Genomic DNA, 20,415 nt, shown 5'->3' with positions numbered 1-20,415 from the left:
GGGGGCGGGTCCGCGGCGGCGCCGGGGTCCCGGGGGGGCGGGGCGCTCTCGGGGAGCCCCTCCCCGGCTCGGCCGCGCGGCCCCCTCCCGGGGCCAGGAAAGGGGTGGAAACTGCGGGAAGCGGGGAGGGGGGAGGGGGAGAGAGGCGGGGGACCCGGGGGCTGAGGCCGGGGCGGGGGTACGCGGGTGCGCGGGTGACGTGGGCCGAGGCGGGAACGCGGTGAGCGCGGCGGGCGAGCCCACGAGCTGCCTACGGTCCCCGCGGCCGCAGCGTCCCGCTCCTCCGTCCCCGCCCCCGGCCGGAGTCCCCCGGGCCGGTCGCGCCACGTGGGGCCGCCCGGGTCCCCGAGCCCCTCAGTAACCGTAGTGAACGGGGCTGCAGGAGCCGCTCCCGGCCCCGCCCTTTGTCACCGCGCCCTCCGCCGCTGGGAGAGACGGGGTGGAGAGCATCCAGACCTGTCCCGGGGTGCAGAGCAGGGGTGTAGAGCATCCAGACCTGTCCCGGGGTGCAGAGCAGGGGTGCAGAGCATCCAGACCTGTCCCGGGGTGCAGAGCAGGGGTGCAGAGCATCCAGACCTGTCCCGGAGAAAAGCAGGGGCTCCGGACCCGGTGGCCCCTGCCACCGCTACTTGGCGCTTAGGTGCCACCCTCCAGGTCTCGCGACCCCGCAAGAGTGAGCACCCCTGGGTGCTAGGAGGATCGCAGACTGCCCCCACCTACTCCTCCACCCACTCACACCCTCTCTGAGGCCAGCTCCTTATCTGGGAACAGACAGGTCAGAGGCATTGTGAGAAAGCAAGGAGAGCTTGTCAGTGAAAAGAAGTTGCAAAGGGCTGTACCGTGTTTGGCACAGGTGAGTGTGGTGAGTCAGTGGGTGGAGGTCTGCTTCTAACTCCCTGTTTCTTACTGATGGGTGCCTTTTATCTTTTTTTTTTTTTTAAGATTTGTTTATTCAAGGGTGAGGCAGAGGGAGAGAGAGAGAGAATCCCAAGCAGACTCCCTGCTGAGTGGGATCTGGTGATGCTGAGTTCAGTCTCATCACCCCTGAAATCATGAAGTCAGATCCTGTAACTGAATCCTACTCAGAATCCCCCATGGCTCCATCTCACTCAGAGCACAGCCCCAAGTCCTGTCCTGGAAGGACCAGCGTGATCTGCCCCTCCCCTCCCCTTCCCTTACCTCCCTAACCTCACGGCCCCCAATCTCTGCCTCCCCAAGTCTGTTCCAGCCACATTCATCTCTTGTCCTTCCCCAAGTGTGCCAAACTCACTTCTACCTCAGGGCCTTTGCACTTGGTATTTATTCCCTCTGTCTAGAGCTATCTTTTCTCAGAGACTTGCACAGCTGGCTCTTTCCATCACATCCCTCATTCCTCTGTCTCTGTTCAACTATCACCTCCTCAGAGAAGCCCTCCTTGACCACCTGGTCTAAATGGTCACGCCATCATTCTCTATTGCTTTAACCTGTTTGGGTTTTTTTCTCTCTCTCTTTTTTTTTTAAGATTTTATTTATTCATTTGAGAGAGAGAACGAGAGGGGTGAGGGGCAGAGAGAGAAGCAGACTCCCACTGAGGGGGATGAGGATGGGGAAGGGGGTACAAGGATGGGACAGTGATGTGGGGGCAGAGGGGGGAATATGGTGAGTGGAGTGGGAGAGGCCCACATTCTGCCTACAGTCTCCACCATCGCAGCGTCCTCCTCAGTCCTGGGTGACTGAGCCACCCAAATGCCCCAGGTTTTTTTTTTTTTTCTTGACAGTACCTAATATTCTTGCTATCATGTTAAAGATTCATCTATTTGCCTGTTTAATGTTGGCTGTCAAGGCAGCTGGATGACCCTCATGTGTCCTCTGGATTTAGAACATCAAAAGGCGAAAGGAGTTTCCTGAACCTCTTGTTTATTTATCCAGCTTATCTGCCTACAAAGCCAACAATCCCAAAAAGGCCACAGAACAGGCCTGGAGAGTTTTCTCCAAATTTGGGGAGCCCCATGGGGCGGCCTTCTGGCAGTGGGGTTCACAGCCCGGCTTAGGCGATGCTAAAGTGTGTGACTCTGAGCAGTCTGCTCTGCCTGAGCCAGGGTGCTGCATCAGTGGAGTGGGGGTGAGTAAATGACCTAATCCAGGGGACACGCCTTGGAGTGCCGGCTACACAGGTGAGCATTAGTGACAGTTAACTGCTGTCAGCACTTAGCCAAGTTCAGCCTCTCACCATACGTGGGATCAGTGTTTGGTCTCTGTTTTGTCATCAGAAGAATGGTTCCTTCCCCACAGATCTTTTTTGAGGACTGAATTAAATGATGAGAGAATGAAATCACCCAGCATGGGGCCTGGTACACAGTAGGTGTTCAATAAATGTTAACTCTTCCACCACACATCCCAAGCTTGAGTGTAAACCAGCAGCACCCCAGTCCAAATCACTCCCAAATAGCATGTCTCTCCTCCCTGCTCAATCCAGGGGCACCCCCCACCCAGGGGAAGAAGTTTAAGAGAACAATGTGTTGGGTCCCCTGGCCTCTACCCTTACTAATGAAACCTGATTTTGTTCAGGAATTAGGCACATGCAGAGCACCTGGCTGGCTCAGTCCATTGAGCATCTGCCTCCAGCTCAGGTTATGATCCTGGGGTCCTGAGATCAAGCCCCACATTGGCCTCTCTGCTCAGTGGGGAGTCTGCTTCTCCCTCTCCCTACACCCCTCCCCTTGCTCGTTCTCACTCTCTCAAATAAATAAATAAAGCCTTTTTTAAAAAAAGGAATTAGGCACATGTTCAGGAAGATGGCCCCGCCTTCTTCCCATTGGTCTGAGTCAACTGGGGATATCCCTCTTTGCTGGGGATTGGTCCCCAGACAAGCCAAGTCGGTGCCTTCTGGACCTCTGCTGGGGTTTCTAGGAGAATTTTTCCTTCCTATTTGCCTCCTGTCCCCTGGTGGCCCATTGTGTGAGGATGTGATGGTGGGGTGTTATAAGGAAAGGCCTGGAAGATGATTGCAGACCCCAAACCAGAGCTAAAGAATAACCATCCCAAGAACCACCTGACTCCAGCCTTTCGTTTATGAAATAATAAAATATCTGTGTTGCTGAAGACACCATGAGTCAGATTTCCTCTTGCATGCAGCCAAAAACATTTCTAGCTAAGACAAACTGCCAGCTGTGGCTGTGGTGAGGACTCCGTGAGGTCAATGCATCCAAAGTGATTCTCACAGTACCAGCCCTTGCGAACTTTCAAATGTGTCCCTTCATCTTATTATTTTCTCTCTTTTTAAAAAAGATTTTATTTATTTATTCATGGGAGATACACAGAGAGAGGCAGAGACATAGGCAGAGGGAGAAGCAGGCTCCCTGTGGGGAGCCTGATGCAGGACTCGATCCTGGGACTCCAGGATCACAACCTGAGCCAAAGGCAGATGCTTGACCACTGAACCACCCAGGCGTCCCTATTTTCACTTTTATTACAGGTCAGACTTGCTAGCTTTATTAAGCTAACAGGGTATCCTCTTCATAGGGTATCCTAACTCTATGGCTGTGGCATCTTGCAGCACAAGCAAGCTCTGGCAAGAAGCAGAGATTCCAAACTCTCCTGACCCACGGGGCCTGACAAGGCTGTGCTGAGGGCTGGTATGGCTTTAAGACTAAAGATGAAGGAAAACTTCCCCAAGGGCCACCCCTCCAGCTCATGGTGGAAGGGCTAGGACATTCCAGGCTTGAAAGCTGAGTTCAAATCCCAACATTGCCACTTGCTTGCTGCATGACCCTAAGCAAATCACTTCTGCTTGCTGAGCCTCAACTACTTTATCTGTATAATGGGCATGTTGCTGGTAGTGGTGATGGCAGGGAGTCACCCAGTACGGTTTCAACCCTGGCATCCAAGCCTTCATCTGGGGAGTGAAGCCCCTGTGTCAGATAGAGTCTCAGGAAATTCCTTCTTCCCTCTACCTCTCCCAGGGGCAGTCACCCAGTAACAAGCATCCACATGTTCCTCTGTAAGAGTCTTGTGTCCAGATGTCCACTGTCCAGTAGACACAAGACATCTGGGCAACTCTCTGATCTCGCCCAACCTCTGCTCTCTTATCTAGCCGTAATAGGGTCATGAGGACAATGTCAAGACCCAACTCCAGAAAATGGGGGGCTCTGCTGGGAAAGGACGGCACTTTCTGACCTACAACCCCTGTTTTTTCTCTTCCAGGGACTAGATCTGGTTCATGTCTGCATCCCAAAGACCACAAACAAATTGTATTTGGAAAGGAAAATATGTGTGTTGCCTTCTTCAAAGCTAAAATCCAGCCCCATCAGAGAAGGCCAGTTTTAAGTATTTTTGTAATTATGGCTCTAAGTTTAGTTGGTAATTTAGACCATTAAAAACACTTTTTTCATATTAACTTGTCTAATCCCCACAAGACTCTATAAAATGGGTACTATTTGTACTCCCAGTTTGCCAGTGGTAAATACCAGCCCAGAGACACTCAGTAAGTTACGCAAGGTCACACAGCACTTCTTTTGCTAGGCTATAGCATGAGGACTTGAAGCCTTCTTAGGACAGACCAATTTCCCCATGTGGTATGAACATACCTTAGGGTTTCCTACCCCCACCTTTATTTGTGCTGGTTACCTGCCTGGAAGCTCTTTCTTCCTTTCAGGTCATCCAAACCTGTTATGGGAAGGGATGTTAGTCCAGGTCCTCTGAGAGAGCCAACATGGAAAAAAATATCCAAGAGACTTATTGGGGAAAATGCCGGGATGAGAGGCAGGGAGTGAGGAGGTGAGGATGGAGCCAGTAGAGGCTGGGAGGGAGGGAGGAAGGAGGGAGAAAAGAAGATAGGGTGGTTGTAGACTGCAGTGGCTTTCTAAGAAAGTTCAGTACGGCTGACAAAAAGTCCTTATGCTTCCAGAGGAGCCCTGTGTCTCCTGGGAATGGGCCTGCCTCCTGCCTCCCTGCCTCCCTGCCTCCCTGCACTGATTAACTGGGACCAGCCCCTGGGAAGTGTGATCTTGACTCAACTGTTAGGATGAATCCATGGTCTGTTGATTAGGCTCCATGCCAGAGGCCTGACAGGTGCATTTTCATGGCTGCAGAGGTAAGGAAATACATTTGCCATCTAAAACAACAACTGAAAAAATTAAATCAGTCAACAAGCTGACTATATACACTTCTATAGGCATGAATTCCATCAGTGCAAGAATACATTCTTCCACTTACAGACACTGGGCCAGGTTGAGGGGGGAGGACAGGAAGGGGAAGGAGAGACCAAAGCTGCAAAGTTTCTACTGTTTTTATGCTACTAAAGAGAGAGTGGCAAACTCAAGTCTCCAAACAAGTCTGATAAATGAATGAATGAAGTGACCTGTCATATCAGGAAGGTGATAGGGAGTGGGGGAGATGGTGGAAACTGGAGAGCACTGCCCCATCCCAAGGGAAGCTCCCTCTTCTCAGCACAGCCAACGATGGATGGGCCATGTACAACTATGTGCTCAGTGTGGTGGCCAGGTCTTCTGATTCAAGAGAAGCCAGAAAGAGTAGCTCACATTATTTTAAAACACCTCAAAAAAAAACAAAACAAAAAACAAAAAAACCCAAAAAAAACAAAAACAAAAAAAAAACACCTCAGAGGCCAGGGCGCCTGGGTGACTGAGTGCTTGAGCATCTGCCTTTGGCTCAGGTCATGATCCCGGGGTCCTGGGATTGAGTCCTGCATCGGGCTCCCCACAGGAAGCCTGTTTCTCCCTCTGCCTATGTCTCTGCCTCTCTCTGTGTGTCTCCCACTAATAAATAAATAAAATCTTTAAAACAAAAATAAAATACCGCATAGTCTAACAACACACATCTGCCACCTGATTTTGGCCCTGGAGGTTAGCTGTGCCAAAGGCCAGTAGCTAAGCCATTTGGGGATATGCAAAATAGATCTGGAGTTGGGATGTGGAACTCAAGTGCTCTGTAGAATCAAAGAAGGAGAATGGAGTTTTATTTTATATTTTTTAAAGACTTTATTTATTTGAGAGAGAGAGAAAGCAAGAGAGCATGAGTGGAGGGAGAAGGCCAGAGGGAGAAGCAGACTCCCCACTGAGTAGGGAGCCCGATGACGTGGGGCTTGATCCCAGGACTCCGGGATCACGACCCAAGCTGAAGGCAGATGCCTAACCAAATAAGCCACCCAGGTGCTCTGGAGAATGGGGCTTTAGAAGGAGGCCTGAGAGACAGGAGGTAAAGGCCAGGCTGACATGAGGGCAGGTAGGGGCCCTATGCAGAAAGGCTGCCAAGCGAAATTCCCTGTGGAATTAGAAGTGGTCAAACAATCCCTGCAATCGGAGGTATATAATACTGAGTATTTATTCATTTGCTGTGTTGGGCTAAGGAATAGCAACACACACACACACACACACACACACACACTCATATGTCATCCCCTCATTGCCCAGAAATGTTCAAGAATAATCTACTACACACACAGGGTGACCAAACTCATTCTGTTTGTCCAGACTTTCCCGGTTTTCATTCTGAAAGCACCACATCCCAGGAAATCCCTCAGTTCTGGACGACCAGGAGGGCAGGTCACACTATCAACACACATCTGCAGTATGTGAGTGGGTGGGACCGGTGGAGGTTGGTTCAGTGCTGTGGCAGCCATCTTGGGACCCTGAGGAGAGTCATTGCTAAGCTCCACAGTTAATTAACATTCTTGGATCTGTCCTGTGGTAGATTAGACCATGGTGTCCAGTTCTTACACTTTCCCTGTATTAGAACTAGACATTCATAGCCTTTACCACATGTCTGCAGTGCCTCCCACTGTGGGCAGAGAGTATCTCCCTGACCAGTGATGGTGGACTTGGGCGTATGACATGCTTTCACCAGTGGGAAGTGAAGAAGTGATGGCGTGCCAGTTCCGAGTACAGATTTTAAGAGGAACTATATATTTCCATTTGACCTTCCTGGCTTCTGCCATTAGTCATGACACACAGAGAAAGCTCAATTCAATCTGGAACCTGAAGCAGAGATTTCTCAGCAGACTTAGGAGTAGGAAAAATGGAGAATTGTTATTATAAATCATGGAGCTTCTAAGGTTTTTGTTACCAGCAAAAACCAACTAATGCGGGCCTTATCTCTGAACTTTTTTTGTCAATTTGGGTAGATGTCGTTTGCATCAGTTACATACAGAATAGGCTGCTTTTCATGCTTGGAATCCTGGTTTTCTCATCTGTACAAGGGGATAATGACAGGGCCCCCTTCCCAGGGTGGATGGGAGGATTCAAAAAGATCATGTGCCAATACATAGAGTAAGCACTTAATAAAATGGATGAAGTGTAATTCTTTCAGCACAGACTTGCTGAGTATTTCTTTACCAGCACTGTGTAAGCCTCTTTATCAAGAATTTTGAAGGAAGTAGGAAAGAAGGCCAGCCTTCCGTATTTGGTCATTTTCGTACAGGCGTAGGAAAAAAAGAGAAAAAAAAACATGTCTGGATTGGAGGCAGAGGAGGGATGGAGGAAATGATCTGTTTTCTGACATCCAGGCCTTGCTGCTGATTGTCTCTATGGTGGGGACACATCCTTGGGTTAGGAGATTTGAGGTTCTCTAATGAACACGGTTTTCAGCAGCCACAAGCTAGCCTCAGGCATCCTCCCCCAGGAGAGCCAGGATTATGCAGGGAATGCAGTGGGAAGAGAGCCCAGAGGCAGTGGGGGGGGGGGGGGGGGGGAGGCGCTCTCCAGACTCAGGCAGGCAGAGCCAGGGAAGCCTCCTGTGCAGCTTTCCCAGAATGTTCTAGACTGGGATATGATGCCCCGGAGTGGTCTCGTCCTGCTTCCCAGGCTGCCTGCCCGAGGGGATGGGTGCTGGGGGAGAGAGACCACAGCAACCTCCCCTCCCTTGGTTTCCCCTGGACGGGAGTGCAGGCGGCCCCATGGATCCCAACCAGCTGCCTTGGCCCTTTGGAGTGGAAAAACTGATGCCACCGGACCTCAGTCTCCTCCACTCTTTACTGTCCTGCCTGAGCGCTAGCCTGACGTGGAGGACAAGGAGAAAACAGACCTGTGTTGATCCGATCTGTGGACAGACTCCAAGTGCTGGAACCTCCTGCCGCCCTGCAGCACCCTGAAAGCCTCAGAGTCTCTGCTTCCTCATGTAGGAAAATGGGGACAGCGATCCTAGCTGTTTGGTTATGTCTCAGAGTAGCTGAAGAGGACCCAGTGAGATAACAGGGGTAGGAAAAGTGGCTGCATATGGCAATATTTTCTCCTTCTCCATCTTGAAATTATACCAAAGCGTCAAGGAGAGTTAAAAAAAAAAAAAAGCCTCACAAAACTCCATTTTTAGCAACATCAGTAGAAGGATATAATCCATAAACTTCACAGTGTGTGTAAAGTTTTCCAAAAGCAGCTTTAAAATAGAGCAGAAGCCACACAGGATGTAGTGAGTGGGTTCAGTGGTAGCAAATCTCAGAAAGCGAGTGTTCATCCCTGAGGTAAAGGCTATCCTCCTTATTTATAGAAATGAGTGTAGGCTGCGGGCGCCTGGGTGGCTCAGTGGTTGAGGGTCTGCCTTTGGCTTAGGTCGTGATCCTGGAGTCCCGGGATCGAGTCCCACATCAGGCTCCCTCTGCCTGTGTCTCTGCCTCTCTCTCCATGTGTCTCTCATGAATAAACAAACAAACAAATAAATAAATAAATCTTTTTTTAAAAAAATGAGTGTAGGACCCAGGGTGAGTAGTGTTGACAGCAGAAGCCCTCTTGGATCTGGTCTGGTTCAGAGAAACAGAGTATAACAGAGAATTACAGAGAGGATATTCACAGGAAGCAGTCTGGCTCCCTGGCGGTAGAGGAGACAACCATTCGGTTAGGAAGGCAGGCAACTATCCTTCCCACATCCATGGGAACAATCGGCAGATAGGTGACCTAGGAAAAGCAAGCCCTTTAAAGTGCAAGCTTTAAAAAATAAACATAAAAGCCTCACTCCAAAGATACTGTAATAAATCCTGCAGAAAAGAGCATTAAAATCTAGCAACAGATGGAAAAGGTTAACATGGAGAAGATGAAAATTGCCTCCAAATAATTTTGGCATGAATAAAAACTGAATGAGCAATCACCTCTCTGAAGGAAAACAATCAAGCAGAAATAATTCAAGAACTCAGAAAGAAGATGGTCCACAGAAGAAGCAAACGATGATGAACCAGCAGAGCTCAGGAAAGAAACAGAAGGAAATAAGATCACAGAAAGCAAGACCGACTTGGAAGACACATGAAGAACAGACCTTGTGGAAAATCCTGTGTGGAACACAGATGACAGAAATGAGGAAATGGGCGGGGGGGGGGGGGGCGGAGAAAATGACATAGAAGAGAGCGGGAGAAAGAAAATGATAGGAAGAGGAGACAAGACAGTGGAGAACCAAAGTGTGAAGGACTGGAACCTACAAAGAAGAACCAAAGCGTGCAGGACTGGACCCTACAAAGAAGAAATACAAAATGATTGAACAGAACAGACACTTAAAGATATAATTCAAGAAAACTTGAAATGAATGAAGGCTTGAATCTACACAATAGGAGGTCACAATCTGTGCTAGGGAAAATGATCCAAAGTGGCCAACACGAAGCCACGTGCCAGGAGGTATTATACATTCAAGATAAAGAACCCTTTGGACAACTGGGCAAAAAATGAATGGTGTTGGGGTGCCTGGATGGCTCAGCTGGTTAAGCATGTGCCTTCAGCTCAGGTCATGATCCCAGGGTCCTGGGATCGAGTCCCAAGTTGGGCTCCCTGTGCAGTGGGGAGTCTCTTTCTCCCTCTCCCTCTGTCCCTGCCCCCACTCATGCTCTTGCTCTCTCATAAATAAATAAATAAATAAATAAATAAATAAATAAATAAATAAAATCTTTAAAAAATATTTTTAAAAAACTGAACAGTGTCCTTTACAATACTTGGGAGTTGGAGCCTATAATTCAAAGTTGATCCATCAAGGGTTCGAATGATAAGTACAAAAGTAAATGATAAAAATTCTTTTTTTTTTAATTTTTATGATAGTCACAGAGAGAGAGAGAGAGAGAGGCAGAGACACAGGCAGAGGGAGAAGCAGGCTCCATGCACCGGGAGCCCGATGTGGGATTCAATCCCGGGTCTCCAGGATCGCGCCCTGGGCCAAAGGCAGGCCCCAAACCGCTGCGCCACCCAGGGATCCCAATGATAAAAATTCTTGACTAAAATCAGGGAATGGAGGGAGAAGGAGGAAGGAAGGAGAAAATGCTCCTTTCACCAGTGGGAGGTGCAGAAGTGATGGCATGCCAGTTCTGAGTACAGATTTTAGGAGGAACTATATTATATATCCTACATAAGAACTATAGGATCTTATAAAAGGGAACTAATACACACTGTCTAAAGAAATAAGGGACTCAGGGTATCATATGTTACATGCACAAAGGGAGCCATTAGAGAAAGACTCCAAACTTATTAAATATTGGAAGAAGTACCTGCAAAAAAACAAAACAAATTTTGAAGATGCAGACTTTACAGTGAAAGACTTTTAACTCTCCCCCAAAACTCCCAAAATGACAGAATTAAGGGGGTGCTGGCTGGCTCAGTCAGTGGAGCATGCAACTCTCGATCTCTGGGATTTGAGTTCAAGCCCCATGCTGGGCATAGACATTACTCTAAAATAAAATAAAATAAAATAAAATAAAATAAAATAAAATAAAATAAAATAAAATAAAATAAAATAAAATAACAAAATTTTTATGGAAAGGAATTACAGAAGAAAACAAACTAAGGAAAGCAAAAGTAATTAATACAGAAATATGGAAATCAATCACTCTCCCCCTTGTTTTAATGAGTAGCCATGTAAAACAGGGGGAAAAAGAAGACTAATAAATAAATCCCCAAAGCTGGTCCTTTTGATGATGGCAGAGAAAGGCATCAACAGTGAAACAGATCAACCACTGGTTAACACAATCCAGAAAAAATGGAAACAGTGCAAGTGTGTATAATAAGAAACTATAAGGGGAGAATTAGCCACAGAAAAAGAGAAAATTGAAAGGATCATGAGGGTCTACTTCGTTCCTCTCTATAATTAAAATTGAAAATCTGGATAAAAAGAATTCTCCAGGAAAATATAATTTACCATATTTGGCTTCAGAATAGAAGGAAAAACAGACCAATTCCCAAAGAAGTACTTCTCTCAGGAACACATAGACCACATGAAGATGTCATTAAAATTCAGATTCTGGTTTTTGGGATTTTGTCTGAGACCCTCAATACTCCCAGATGCTTCTGCTGTGTCTGGATAAAGGTAAAGGTTGTGGGAGAAATAGAGAAGGTTGTTAAAGATCTGCAACATGCATCACCAAAAAAAAAACTACTTTAGGTAGCCTCACAGGGAAATCCTATGAAACTTTCAAATAGTAAACCATTCTAATGTGTTTAAAGTTGTTTTGGAACATAGGCAAAGAAAAAACTTTGAAATTATTTACAGGAAGTATGAGGTTGATATTAAAGCCTTGGCTGGCACAAAGAGAGTAACAACTTTCACTTGTGACTATCCAGGCAAAAATTCTAAATAACATGTTGGCAAACAGAACCCAAAGCACAATAAAAGAATAACACATCATCTGGCTCCTGACTGGCTCTTCCGTGGAGCATGTGACTCTTGGTCTCAAAGCTGTAAATTCAAGCCCCACATTGGGTGTAGGGATTACTTAAAAAAAAAAAAAAAAAAAGAATAACACATCACGGCCAAGTGGGTTTTACTCTAGGAATGTGAAGCTAGTTCAATATTGGAAAATCTGTTAATAATTTTTAACAGATTTATTTATTTATGAGAGAGAGCGTGTGCACTCAGGAGATGAAGGAGGGGCAGAGTGGGTGAGGGAGAGAGAATCCTCAAGCAGACTGTGCTGAGTGCCGAGAAGGACATGGGACTAGATCCCAGGACCCTGAGATCATGACCTGAGCCAAAATCACGAGCTGGCTGCTTAAGCAAATGAGCCACCCGAGCACCCCTGCTAACATAATTTATGATATTAACAGATCTGAGGAGAAAAGTCATGATTCTTTCTATGCTAAAAAGACATTTGAGAAAGTTCAGCATCCATTCTTGATGAAAACACATACACATGCATTCAATAAATAAGAATCCATGGATACTCAGTAAAATAGAAAGATATATTTGCCTCTTTGCCACGATAAAATACATCTAAGTACATCATGCTTATTGGAGAAATCCTAGAGGCATGTCCACCAAAGGACCAAGACAAAAACATCCATTTTCACTATTCTATTTTATTTTTTTTCACTACTATAATTTAAAACAGAACTGGAAAATAAATAAATAAAAATAAAACAGAACTGGATATTTAAGATAGCACTAGTCAGTGCCAAATCAGACGGCAAAAGGGTTATAGAGGCATAAAAACTGAGCAGATGAAGGTAGAATTGCCAGTATGATGTATATGAATTGATCCCATATGTAGGAAACCCAGGATAATGCAGTAAGATGTCAAGATACAAAATTAGCATGCATCAATCAATAGCTTTCTATATTCAAACAATCATCAAGTGAAAGATATATTGAAAGAAAATTTCCGGGGGTCCCTGGGTGGCTCAGCGGTTTAGCGCCTGCTTTCAACCCAGGGCATGATCCTGGCGTCCCAGGATTGAGTTCCGCATCCGGCTCCCTGCATGGAGCCTGCTTCTCCCTCTGCCTATGCCTCTGCCTCTCTCCCTGTGTCTCTCATGAATAAATAAATTAAATATTTTTTTAATGAAAGAAAATTTCCCACTTAAAATAACAAAATCAAGATTGAATACACTAAGAATAAATTTTTTTTAAATTTGTATTTATTCACTTGAGAAAGAGAGAAAGCATGAGTAGAGGGAGGGGCAGAGGCAGAGGGAAAAGCAGGCTCCCTACTGAGCAGGGAGACCTACCTGGGGCTTGATCCCAGAACCCTGAGATTATCACCTGAGTCAAAGGCAGACACCTAACCAACAGAGCCATCCAGGCGTCCCTTTAGGAATAAATTTAACAAAACATTTTTTTTTTATTTATGATAGTTACACACACACAGAGAGAGAGAGAGAGAGGCAGAGACACAGGCAGAGGGAGAAGCAGGCTCCATGCACCGGGAGCCCGATGTGGGATTCGATCCTGGGTCTCCAGGATCGCGCCCTGGGCCAAAGGCAGGCGCCAAACCGCTGCGCCACCCAGGGATCCCTAACAAAACATATTTAAGACCTACATGGAGAAAACTTGAAATCACTACTGAAGGACACATGTATTTAATATATATTTCAAATACTTGAACAAAGGAATACCATGATTTTGGATGGAGAGTTTCATCATTAAAGCAGTGTCTGTTTTCCTTAAATTGATGTATAAGTTCAAAGTTATCACAGTAAAAGTACCAACAACTTTTTAACCAGACAATTTAAAAATTAATAATACAAAAAATTAATAAGCAAAAATACCCAAGAGATCTCTGGAAGACAGGACCATGAGGTTGGAAGAGGTCTATCCAACATTAGACTATATTATATGATCTCTCTCTCGTTTTGTTTTGTTTTGTTTTTTTAGATTTTATTTATTTATTTGAGAGAGAAAGAGAGAGCATGAGCAGAGGGAGGGGCAGAGGGGGAAGCAGACTCTCCGCTGAGCAGGGAGCCCGACATGGGATCCATCCTAGGACCCAGGAATCATGACCTGAGCTGAAGGCAGATGCTTAACTGACTGAGCCACCCAGGCACCCTTGCAATGAACTAGTACTATTAGTACTACTAATAGTACTACTACTATTTATAAAGAAATAATATTTTTATTTATTTATTTATTTATTTATTTATTTATTTATTTATTTATTTATTCATGAGGGACACAGAGAGAGAGAGGCAGAGATACAGGCAGAGGGAGAAGCAGGCTCCATGCAGGGAGCCCGACGTGGGACTCAATCCTGGGTCTCCAGGATCAGGCCCTGGGCTGAAGGTGGCACTAAACCGCTGAGCCACCCAGGCTGCCCAAGAAATAATATTTTTAAAAATTGTTTTAAAATTTTAAAAAGTTAACTTTAGTACTTTGTGTATTAGAAACTACTATATGCTTTTCAATTTTTGTATTCTAAGTATTTCTGGGTTTCTCAACTTTGGGCTCTGAAATGAGTTGGGAACTGAGATAGTGACACAACTACACACTTACACAGAAGCTTGTCGGGGGTTGACTTTCTTTCCAGAACCTTCAGAGAAGATGTCTAATCATAACAAAGTCCTTAGAAATTGTGAAATCTTATAGTTTCCAAACTATTCCTTGGGGCTTCTGGCTTTTGGAACCTCTGGGAAAGGAGGGAGAGTTGGGGCAGCCAGACAGGCCATGCAATGACTCTTCAGCCCCACTCCCATAGGCATCAGCTCCTAGATCTGTTTGACATTCATATAAGATCTCACGTTTAAAAAAAAAAATCCACTGATTTTCTTAAAAATTAGAAAGCCTTTGGGTGGCTATGCAGCCAAGCCTCTAGTCCACAGCTCCAAATTCTGATGCCCAGGCCATCACCTAGTCCAACTGTCTATGGTTCTGCTTTCACAGAGGTGCTGTAGTGTAAAAGCTTGAGCTCCAGAGCCAGGCTGAGTGGACTCAAAGTCTGGCACCTCCACTTAAAAGCTGTGTGGCCTCAGGCAATTTCTTAACCTCTCTGTGCTTCAGTTCCCCATGTATCAAATGGGGATGGCCATAGAACCTACATCACAGGGTGGTTGGGAGGATGAAAGAGTATCTGAAAGCATTGGAAGCACTGGATAAATAAACCCTGTTAAACATACATATCACAGCCTCCAACCTTCTTCCATTAATAAAAATTTTAAGAAGAACCACATAAGTGGAATAAAGGGAGATCTATAGCTATTTCCCTCACTTTGGTGAAGGAAGATGGCTCCTTCCTTTGGTGATCAGGATTTCTGAGCTGGTAGGATACTGGGGCCATGTGTATTCTTTTCCTGGAGAGAGCTGTCTGAACATGAAATCAACTTATAGGGAAGCATAGCCAGGAGATGGGGAAAAATTGATTTCTTTAGGTATAATCTGAACCTTTGGATCCAGCCATGCCTGAAGCTAGCCTGCTCCTGACTACAGGAATAATTAAATTCTCTTTTTGGCTTAAGCTGATTTGGGTTGGGTTTCTGTCACTCGCAATCACAAAAAGTTCTCCATTCTGAGGATTGAATAAAATAGACCATGAGAGGATCTGTTCCATATCTGATGCTCAAGACAGGGGAATGTAAGGAGCCCAAGGACACACAGCAAGAAAGGGATAAAACCCGGAATCACATTCAAAGCCCAAGTTAATAAGATCTACATGCCAGTGTCTCAACAATTCCTCATGTCTGGGTGGCACTTTGCAGTTACTCTAGTGCATAGGATGTGGCCCTCACACCAGGCTTAGAAGCAACAGCTGTCACCCTGGCATCAAGCAGAGTCCTTGGGGGCCAAGCAGCAGAAGCCAATCCTGGCTAATTTAAGGAAAAAAAAAAAAAAGGAGAAAGTTGGGTAATGGAAGGAGAAGTTGAGCAGCTGGGACTTGGAAAGGACAGTAACAGGTCACCGCCACAGGAAGCCGGAGGCTGAACCAAAGGGCCAGGTCTTCGGCCCCAACTGTTCCCCATCTTAGCATTAATTCCCCTTAGTGGCTCTGCTCCCAAGAGAGAATCTGATTGGCTGAGTTTGGGTCATGTGACCACCCAAATGACCTTGACGGACAGCCAGACAAGGTGGAAGGAGTAGATCCCAGAAGGGGGATTGGGGGCCAGGGGAGGCTTATTTTTTCAAGATGCAAGATACTTCATGCATCAAAACAAAATCTGTCCAGGTTGGAAGCAGCCTGAGAACAGCCCACATGTAAGTACTGGAATGCTCCTTTGTGCACCCAAAGATTAAGGTCCCACTACTACTAGAGCTTACACTACTAGGTTGCAAACTTCCTTACTTTGAATTTGGGTATGCAAAGAAAAATAGCCTTTGATACCCTCCTTAGAGGCCACCTAGTGCAATAACTGGGAGTGAGGGATATTATGGAGCCAGATGACCTGGGTTCAAGTCCCAGCTCTGCCTCTTATAATAAGTGCCACCAAAGTGGCTTATGTTTATGTTCCTGGCCTGATCTTGTCATGGAACTTCATGTGGGAAGAAATACAAAATCTTAAGCCAGGACAATAATTCCCACTGTTCAGATAAGACTGGTCTCACTTGGGTGCTTCTGGGACAAGTGTGCTTGTTCAGTTTTCTTTCCTCCCTTGCTTCTCTCCACGATGTCATCTGCCTGCACCCTCCTTAGTCACAGGGAAACTGAGCTCCAAGGAGAAAAATTGAGGTTCCCAAGTGCCATTTAGTGAGTGTCCCCTCTGCACTAAGCAGGCCCAGGTGCTTGAGGCCCTCAAATTGTCATAATCCACCCCCACCAGGTGCCCACCTGTAGCAGGAGGACTTGAGACTGCCTTAACCAGTGTTGGGAGCTTGCAAGTAATGGAGGTGGCATGAGACTCCAGGTGTTGTGCTCCAAAGCCTGGCTTTTCTCTGCTTGCATCAACTGTGTTCCCATTCTGAGTGATGGGACAAGATTCAGAAACTCCTATGCTCCTATTGGCCCTATGTCACTTGATCCCTAAAGGAAAAACTCTCTACCTTATTGACAGAATATTCAGTATGAGAGCCATTTGTCTAGAATAGTTGACATGCTTTTGATTGTAAGGGATAGAAACTCAACTCAAACTGGGAAGAAGGAGAAGAAGAATTATTTCTTGGCCCAAGCAGGGAAAGTCCAGGGGTGGAATCCTGCCTGACTTCAGGGATCTGTGGAAAAACAGCTTCAGGTACAGCAGGATCCAAGAATTCCAAGGATGTTGTCAGGATTGGTTTCTCTCTGTCTCTCAGCTCTTCTTCTGTGTTGGCTTCACCCTCAGGTAGCCCCTCCCTGTGTGGCGTCAAGGTGGATCCTAGCAGCCCGGCACCTTGCTAGCTCAGAAACCCAGGGGAAGGAGAATCTTTTTGTCAGCAATCTTAGTGAAAGTCCAAGGCCAACTCAGGCTGGCCTTCTTAGTCAGATGCAAATCCCTGTAGCCAGATGGGATGCTCAGGTTGGCCGGGCCTGGCGCTCCTGCCCACTTCCTGAGCTGGAGGTGGGGTCTGAAGTAGTGTCACTGCCTTGATACCTTAATTAAAGCTCTCCCTGGACCCAAACCCTTTGCAATGTGACTTAACTCCACATGATCTGAATCCGGGCTGATCATGAGACTAACTCTGGCCAGAGGAACAGAAATAACATGCATCTATAAGGTTGAACATTGGGAGGCTGCCAAGGTTTAAACGCCGGGTTGGCCATCTATCAGCTGTATTCATTTTCTGTGGCCGCTGTAAGAAATTACCACAAACTTGGTGGCTTATGACAACAGAATCTTATTCTGTCTCAGCTCTGGAGGACAGAGGCCAATACCAATTTCACCAGGTGGAAACCAAGGTGATCCCTCCAGAGACTCTCAGGGAAGTCATCCCTCTCCCCTTCCAGCTTCTGGTGGCTGCTGGCATCCCTTGGCTTGCTAACACGTCACCACAATCCCTGCCTCTGCCTTCCCATCACCTCCTGCTCTGCTGGATGTCTGTCTACGCTCCACCTTATGATAACCCATATGGTGGCATTTAGATCCCAGCTGGATAATCCAGGTTAATCTCATCCCCAGAGCCTAATTTAGTCACATCTACAAAGACTTTATCTTTTACGATAATGTTATCAGGTGCCAGAGATTATGGCCTGAGCTCTTGGAGGTCCACCATTTAGCCCAGTACACTAGCTGCGTGACATAAGGCTTATGGGGCGTGTCTTAACCTCACTGTGCCTCCGTTTCCTTACTGTCAAATGACAGCAGCTACCTCAGTGGGCTATAACGAGAGTTAAGTAGAGCAATCACATAAAGTACTTGAAAGGGTGACCAGCACCTGATAAGAGCTTGGTATGTGTTAGCTTCTAATACCTTGAGAGTCTTTGGCAGTGGCTAAAATTCCCACAAGGATGGTCCCTGTCTCTGTCCTGTTCACCACTGTCTTCCCAGTGACCTGCCACAGGGACTTGCACATAGTAGGTACTCAGAAAATATTTAATGCATGCATGCCACTGGCTGGCTGTGTGGCTTTAGGGAAGCTGACTTTCCTCTCTGGGCCTCAGTGCCCTCCTTCCTCCATGAAGAGCTGCTGGTGGGGAAAGTACGTTTCTCTTTCTGGAAGGGTGTGTCTGTGTTAGGGGCGAAGGGCTCCAGGATCAGGGGCCAGCCACAGCTGCTTTCTCTCTGAATCACCAGATTTCTCAATTTAAGGCCAAGTGTCTAAATATTATGAGCAATAGGTTGGAGATAAGGTGGGGAAACCCTGATTGGGCCAAAGTGGCTTCAGCCAAGGTGCTGGGGCCAGATTTCTCCGGGACTTGTCAGCAACATGACTTAGTGCTCAACACCTGCCAGGAAAGCAGACTGCTGACCCACAACCAAGTGACGCCCGGCTTTGGTGGCTAGAACCATCTCTGGCTGTCTGTTCCCACAGCCAGTATCTAGTCAAATCCTCGTGGCTCAAGAGGAGAAGGAGAGGCCCCGGAAAAGTGAAGACGTCCAAAGTTACACTGTGTGACCCGCTGCCGGATGAGGCTAAGACCCAGAAGTCCTAAATCCCAGCCCAGCACCTGTAGGAACCACCCAGGCAAGGGGAGGAAGAAGGCGGCACGCAGGGCTACAGCATGTGCAAACGTCCAGGGGTGAGTGGCAGGACGCAAACTCAAAAAATCAGGTGAATGAGAAAAAGAGGGCCCAGAACTTTAGACTGAATTCTGAGGGAACATGGAAACATTGATGGTTTTAAGAAAAAGAACAACAGGATCTGAGAGAGTCTTTTTCCAAGTGTGGTGCGTAGACTGTCAGAATCACCGATGTCGGGGTGGAGAGGAGATGTCACAGGGCAGATTCCTGAGTCCACACGAGATGGGTTCTCCGTTTCAACAGACCAGCCCCCTCCCTGCGGTGACTCTGAAGCTCACCCACGGTGCTTTAGTGAGTTCAGAGATGCCGGGTCCCGGTCCAGTGAAAAGATCGGGACTCAGCCAAACCTGGTTTCAATTCTCAGCTCTGTCACTTACTTGTTGTGTGACCATGGCCCTCAGTCTACCCTCCTCTAAAATGGAGACAATCTTAGTACTGGCCTCCCCGTTGTTTGAAGAATTGAATGACATAATGCACATAAAGTGCTCAGTGTAGATCTAGAACATTTTTAGCAGTCGAAACACACTGGTTGTTAGGGCCTCACAGGGGTGGGTGTGTGGTGGAGGTGATGCACTGGGACAGGTGCAGAGGCTCTGAGTCCGTGAGGAAGTGGCTGTGGGAATCCAAGCAAGGGGCCCGAGGCTGGGATGTGGAAATGGAGGCTGGTGGTGCCCTCTGCACTGTGAAAGGCACCCCAGGCCTGATGCTAGGAGAGGGTCTGAGGCTGGAGAGAGAGGCCTGAGGTCAACAGAGAGCTTGTCTGTCTACAGCCATGCATTGGACGTTTAGCAGGGGCCAGACTCTGTATCAGCTGCTCGGTGAACCTGATCCTCACAGCAACCCTACAATGTGGGGATCACCTTATCCAAGGGTTTCTCAACCTCAATACTATTGACGTTTGTACTGGATAATTCTTTGTTGTGTGGGGCTGTGCTGTGCACTGCAGGGTAGTTAGCAACACCTGTGGCCTCTGCCCACTAGATGCCAGTTGCTACCCCCACCCGCCTACCTCTCCGCCGAGTTGTGGCTACCAAAAATGTCTCTGGACTTTGCCAAATGTTTCCCAGGGGGCAAAATCACCCCCCAGTTAAGAAGTGTTGGCTTTAACCTCATTTTATTTTATTTAAGGATTTTATTTATTTATTTGAGACAGAACGAGAGGGAGAAGCAGGCTCCTCGCTGAGCAGAGAGCCCCACGAGGGGCTCAATCCCAGGGCCTCGGGATCATGACCTGAGGCCAAAGGCAGACGCTTCACCGACTGAGCCACCCAGGTGTCTCCCCTTCGTCCCCATTTTACAAGGAAGAAATGAGAGGCTCGGAGAACCAAAGTGCCTTACTCACAGCCACCCGGCTAGGAAACAGCAGATTTCAGACTCAGCTCTGGGGCTGCGTCTGATGCTAACCTCTGCTGTGAACGAGGACAGACCTTTACACGGCAGGCCTGGATTGTCTGTATGAGGAGCTGGGGGCCAGTGGTCGAGCTGGCCTAGACCTAGACTTCGACCTAGATTGTATGTTCATTGGGGTGGCTTTGGGAGGGGTGATGGACATCATGAGGGAGCCGGACTCAAGCCCCCCACGAGCTTCCTCTGGTTGCTGGCGTGGGGCTAGACGGTGGGACTGAGGGAGAGGTGTGTGGAGGCCAGCAGGCAGGAGCAAGACGGG

General features: G+C 47.1%; 1 protein-coding gene across 2 annotated transcripts in view; it reads right to left on the bottom strand.

The window, feature by feature from the left end:
• Positions 1 to 769, bottom strand: part of PTGIS (prostaglandin I2 synthase) — a 41,856-nt gene extending 41,087 nt beyond the window's left edge. Inside the window, exon 1 of one of the 2 annotated variants that reach the window (XM_055306645.1) lies at positions 457 to 769. In XM_055306645.1, coding sequence (XP_055162620.1) covers positions 457 to 530 — 74 coding nt within the window. In that variant the 5' untranslated portion in view covers positions 531 to 769. The remainder of the gene's footprint in view (positions 1 to 456) is intronic. The other variant, XM_055306652.1, reaches the window with a different exon arrangement.
• Positions 770 to 20,415: the final 19,646 nt, after the last annotated feature.

The sequence above is a fragment of the Nyctereutes procyonoides genome, unplaced genomic scaffold, assembly GCF_905146905.1.
Source record: "Nyctereutes procyonoides isolate TBG_1078 unplaced genomic scaffold, NYPRO_anot_genome, whole genome shotgun sequence".
Lineage (NCBI taxonomy): Eukaryota > Metazoa > Chordata > Mammalia > Carnivora > Canidae > Nyctereutes > Nyctereutes procyonoides.
This window is presented reverse-complemented; position numbering and strand designations above follow the sequence as displayed.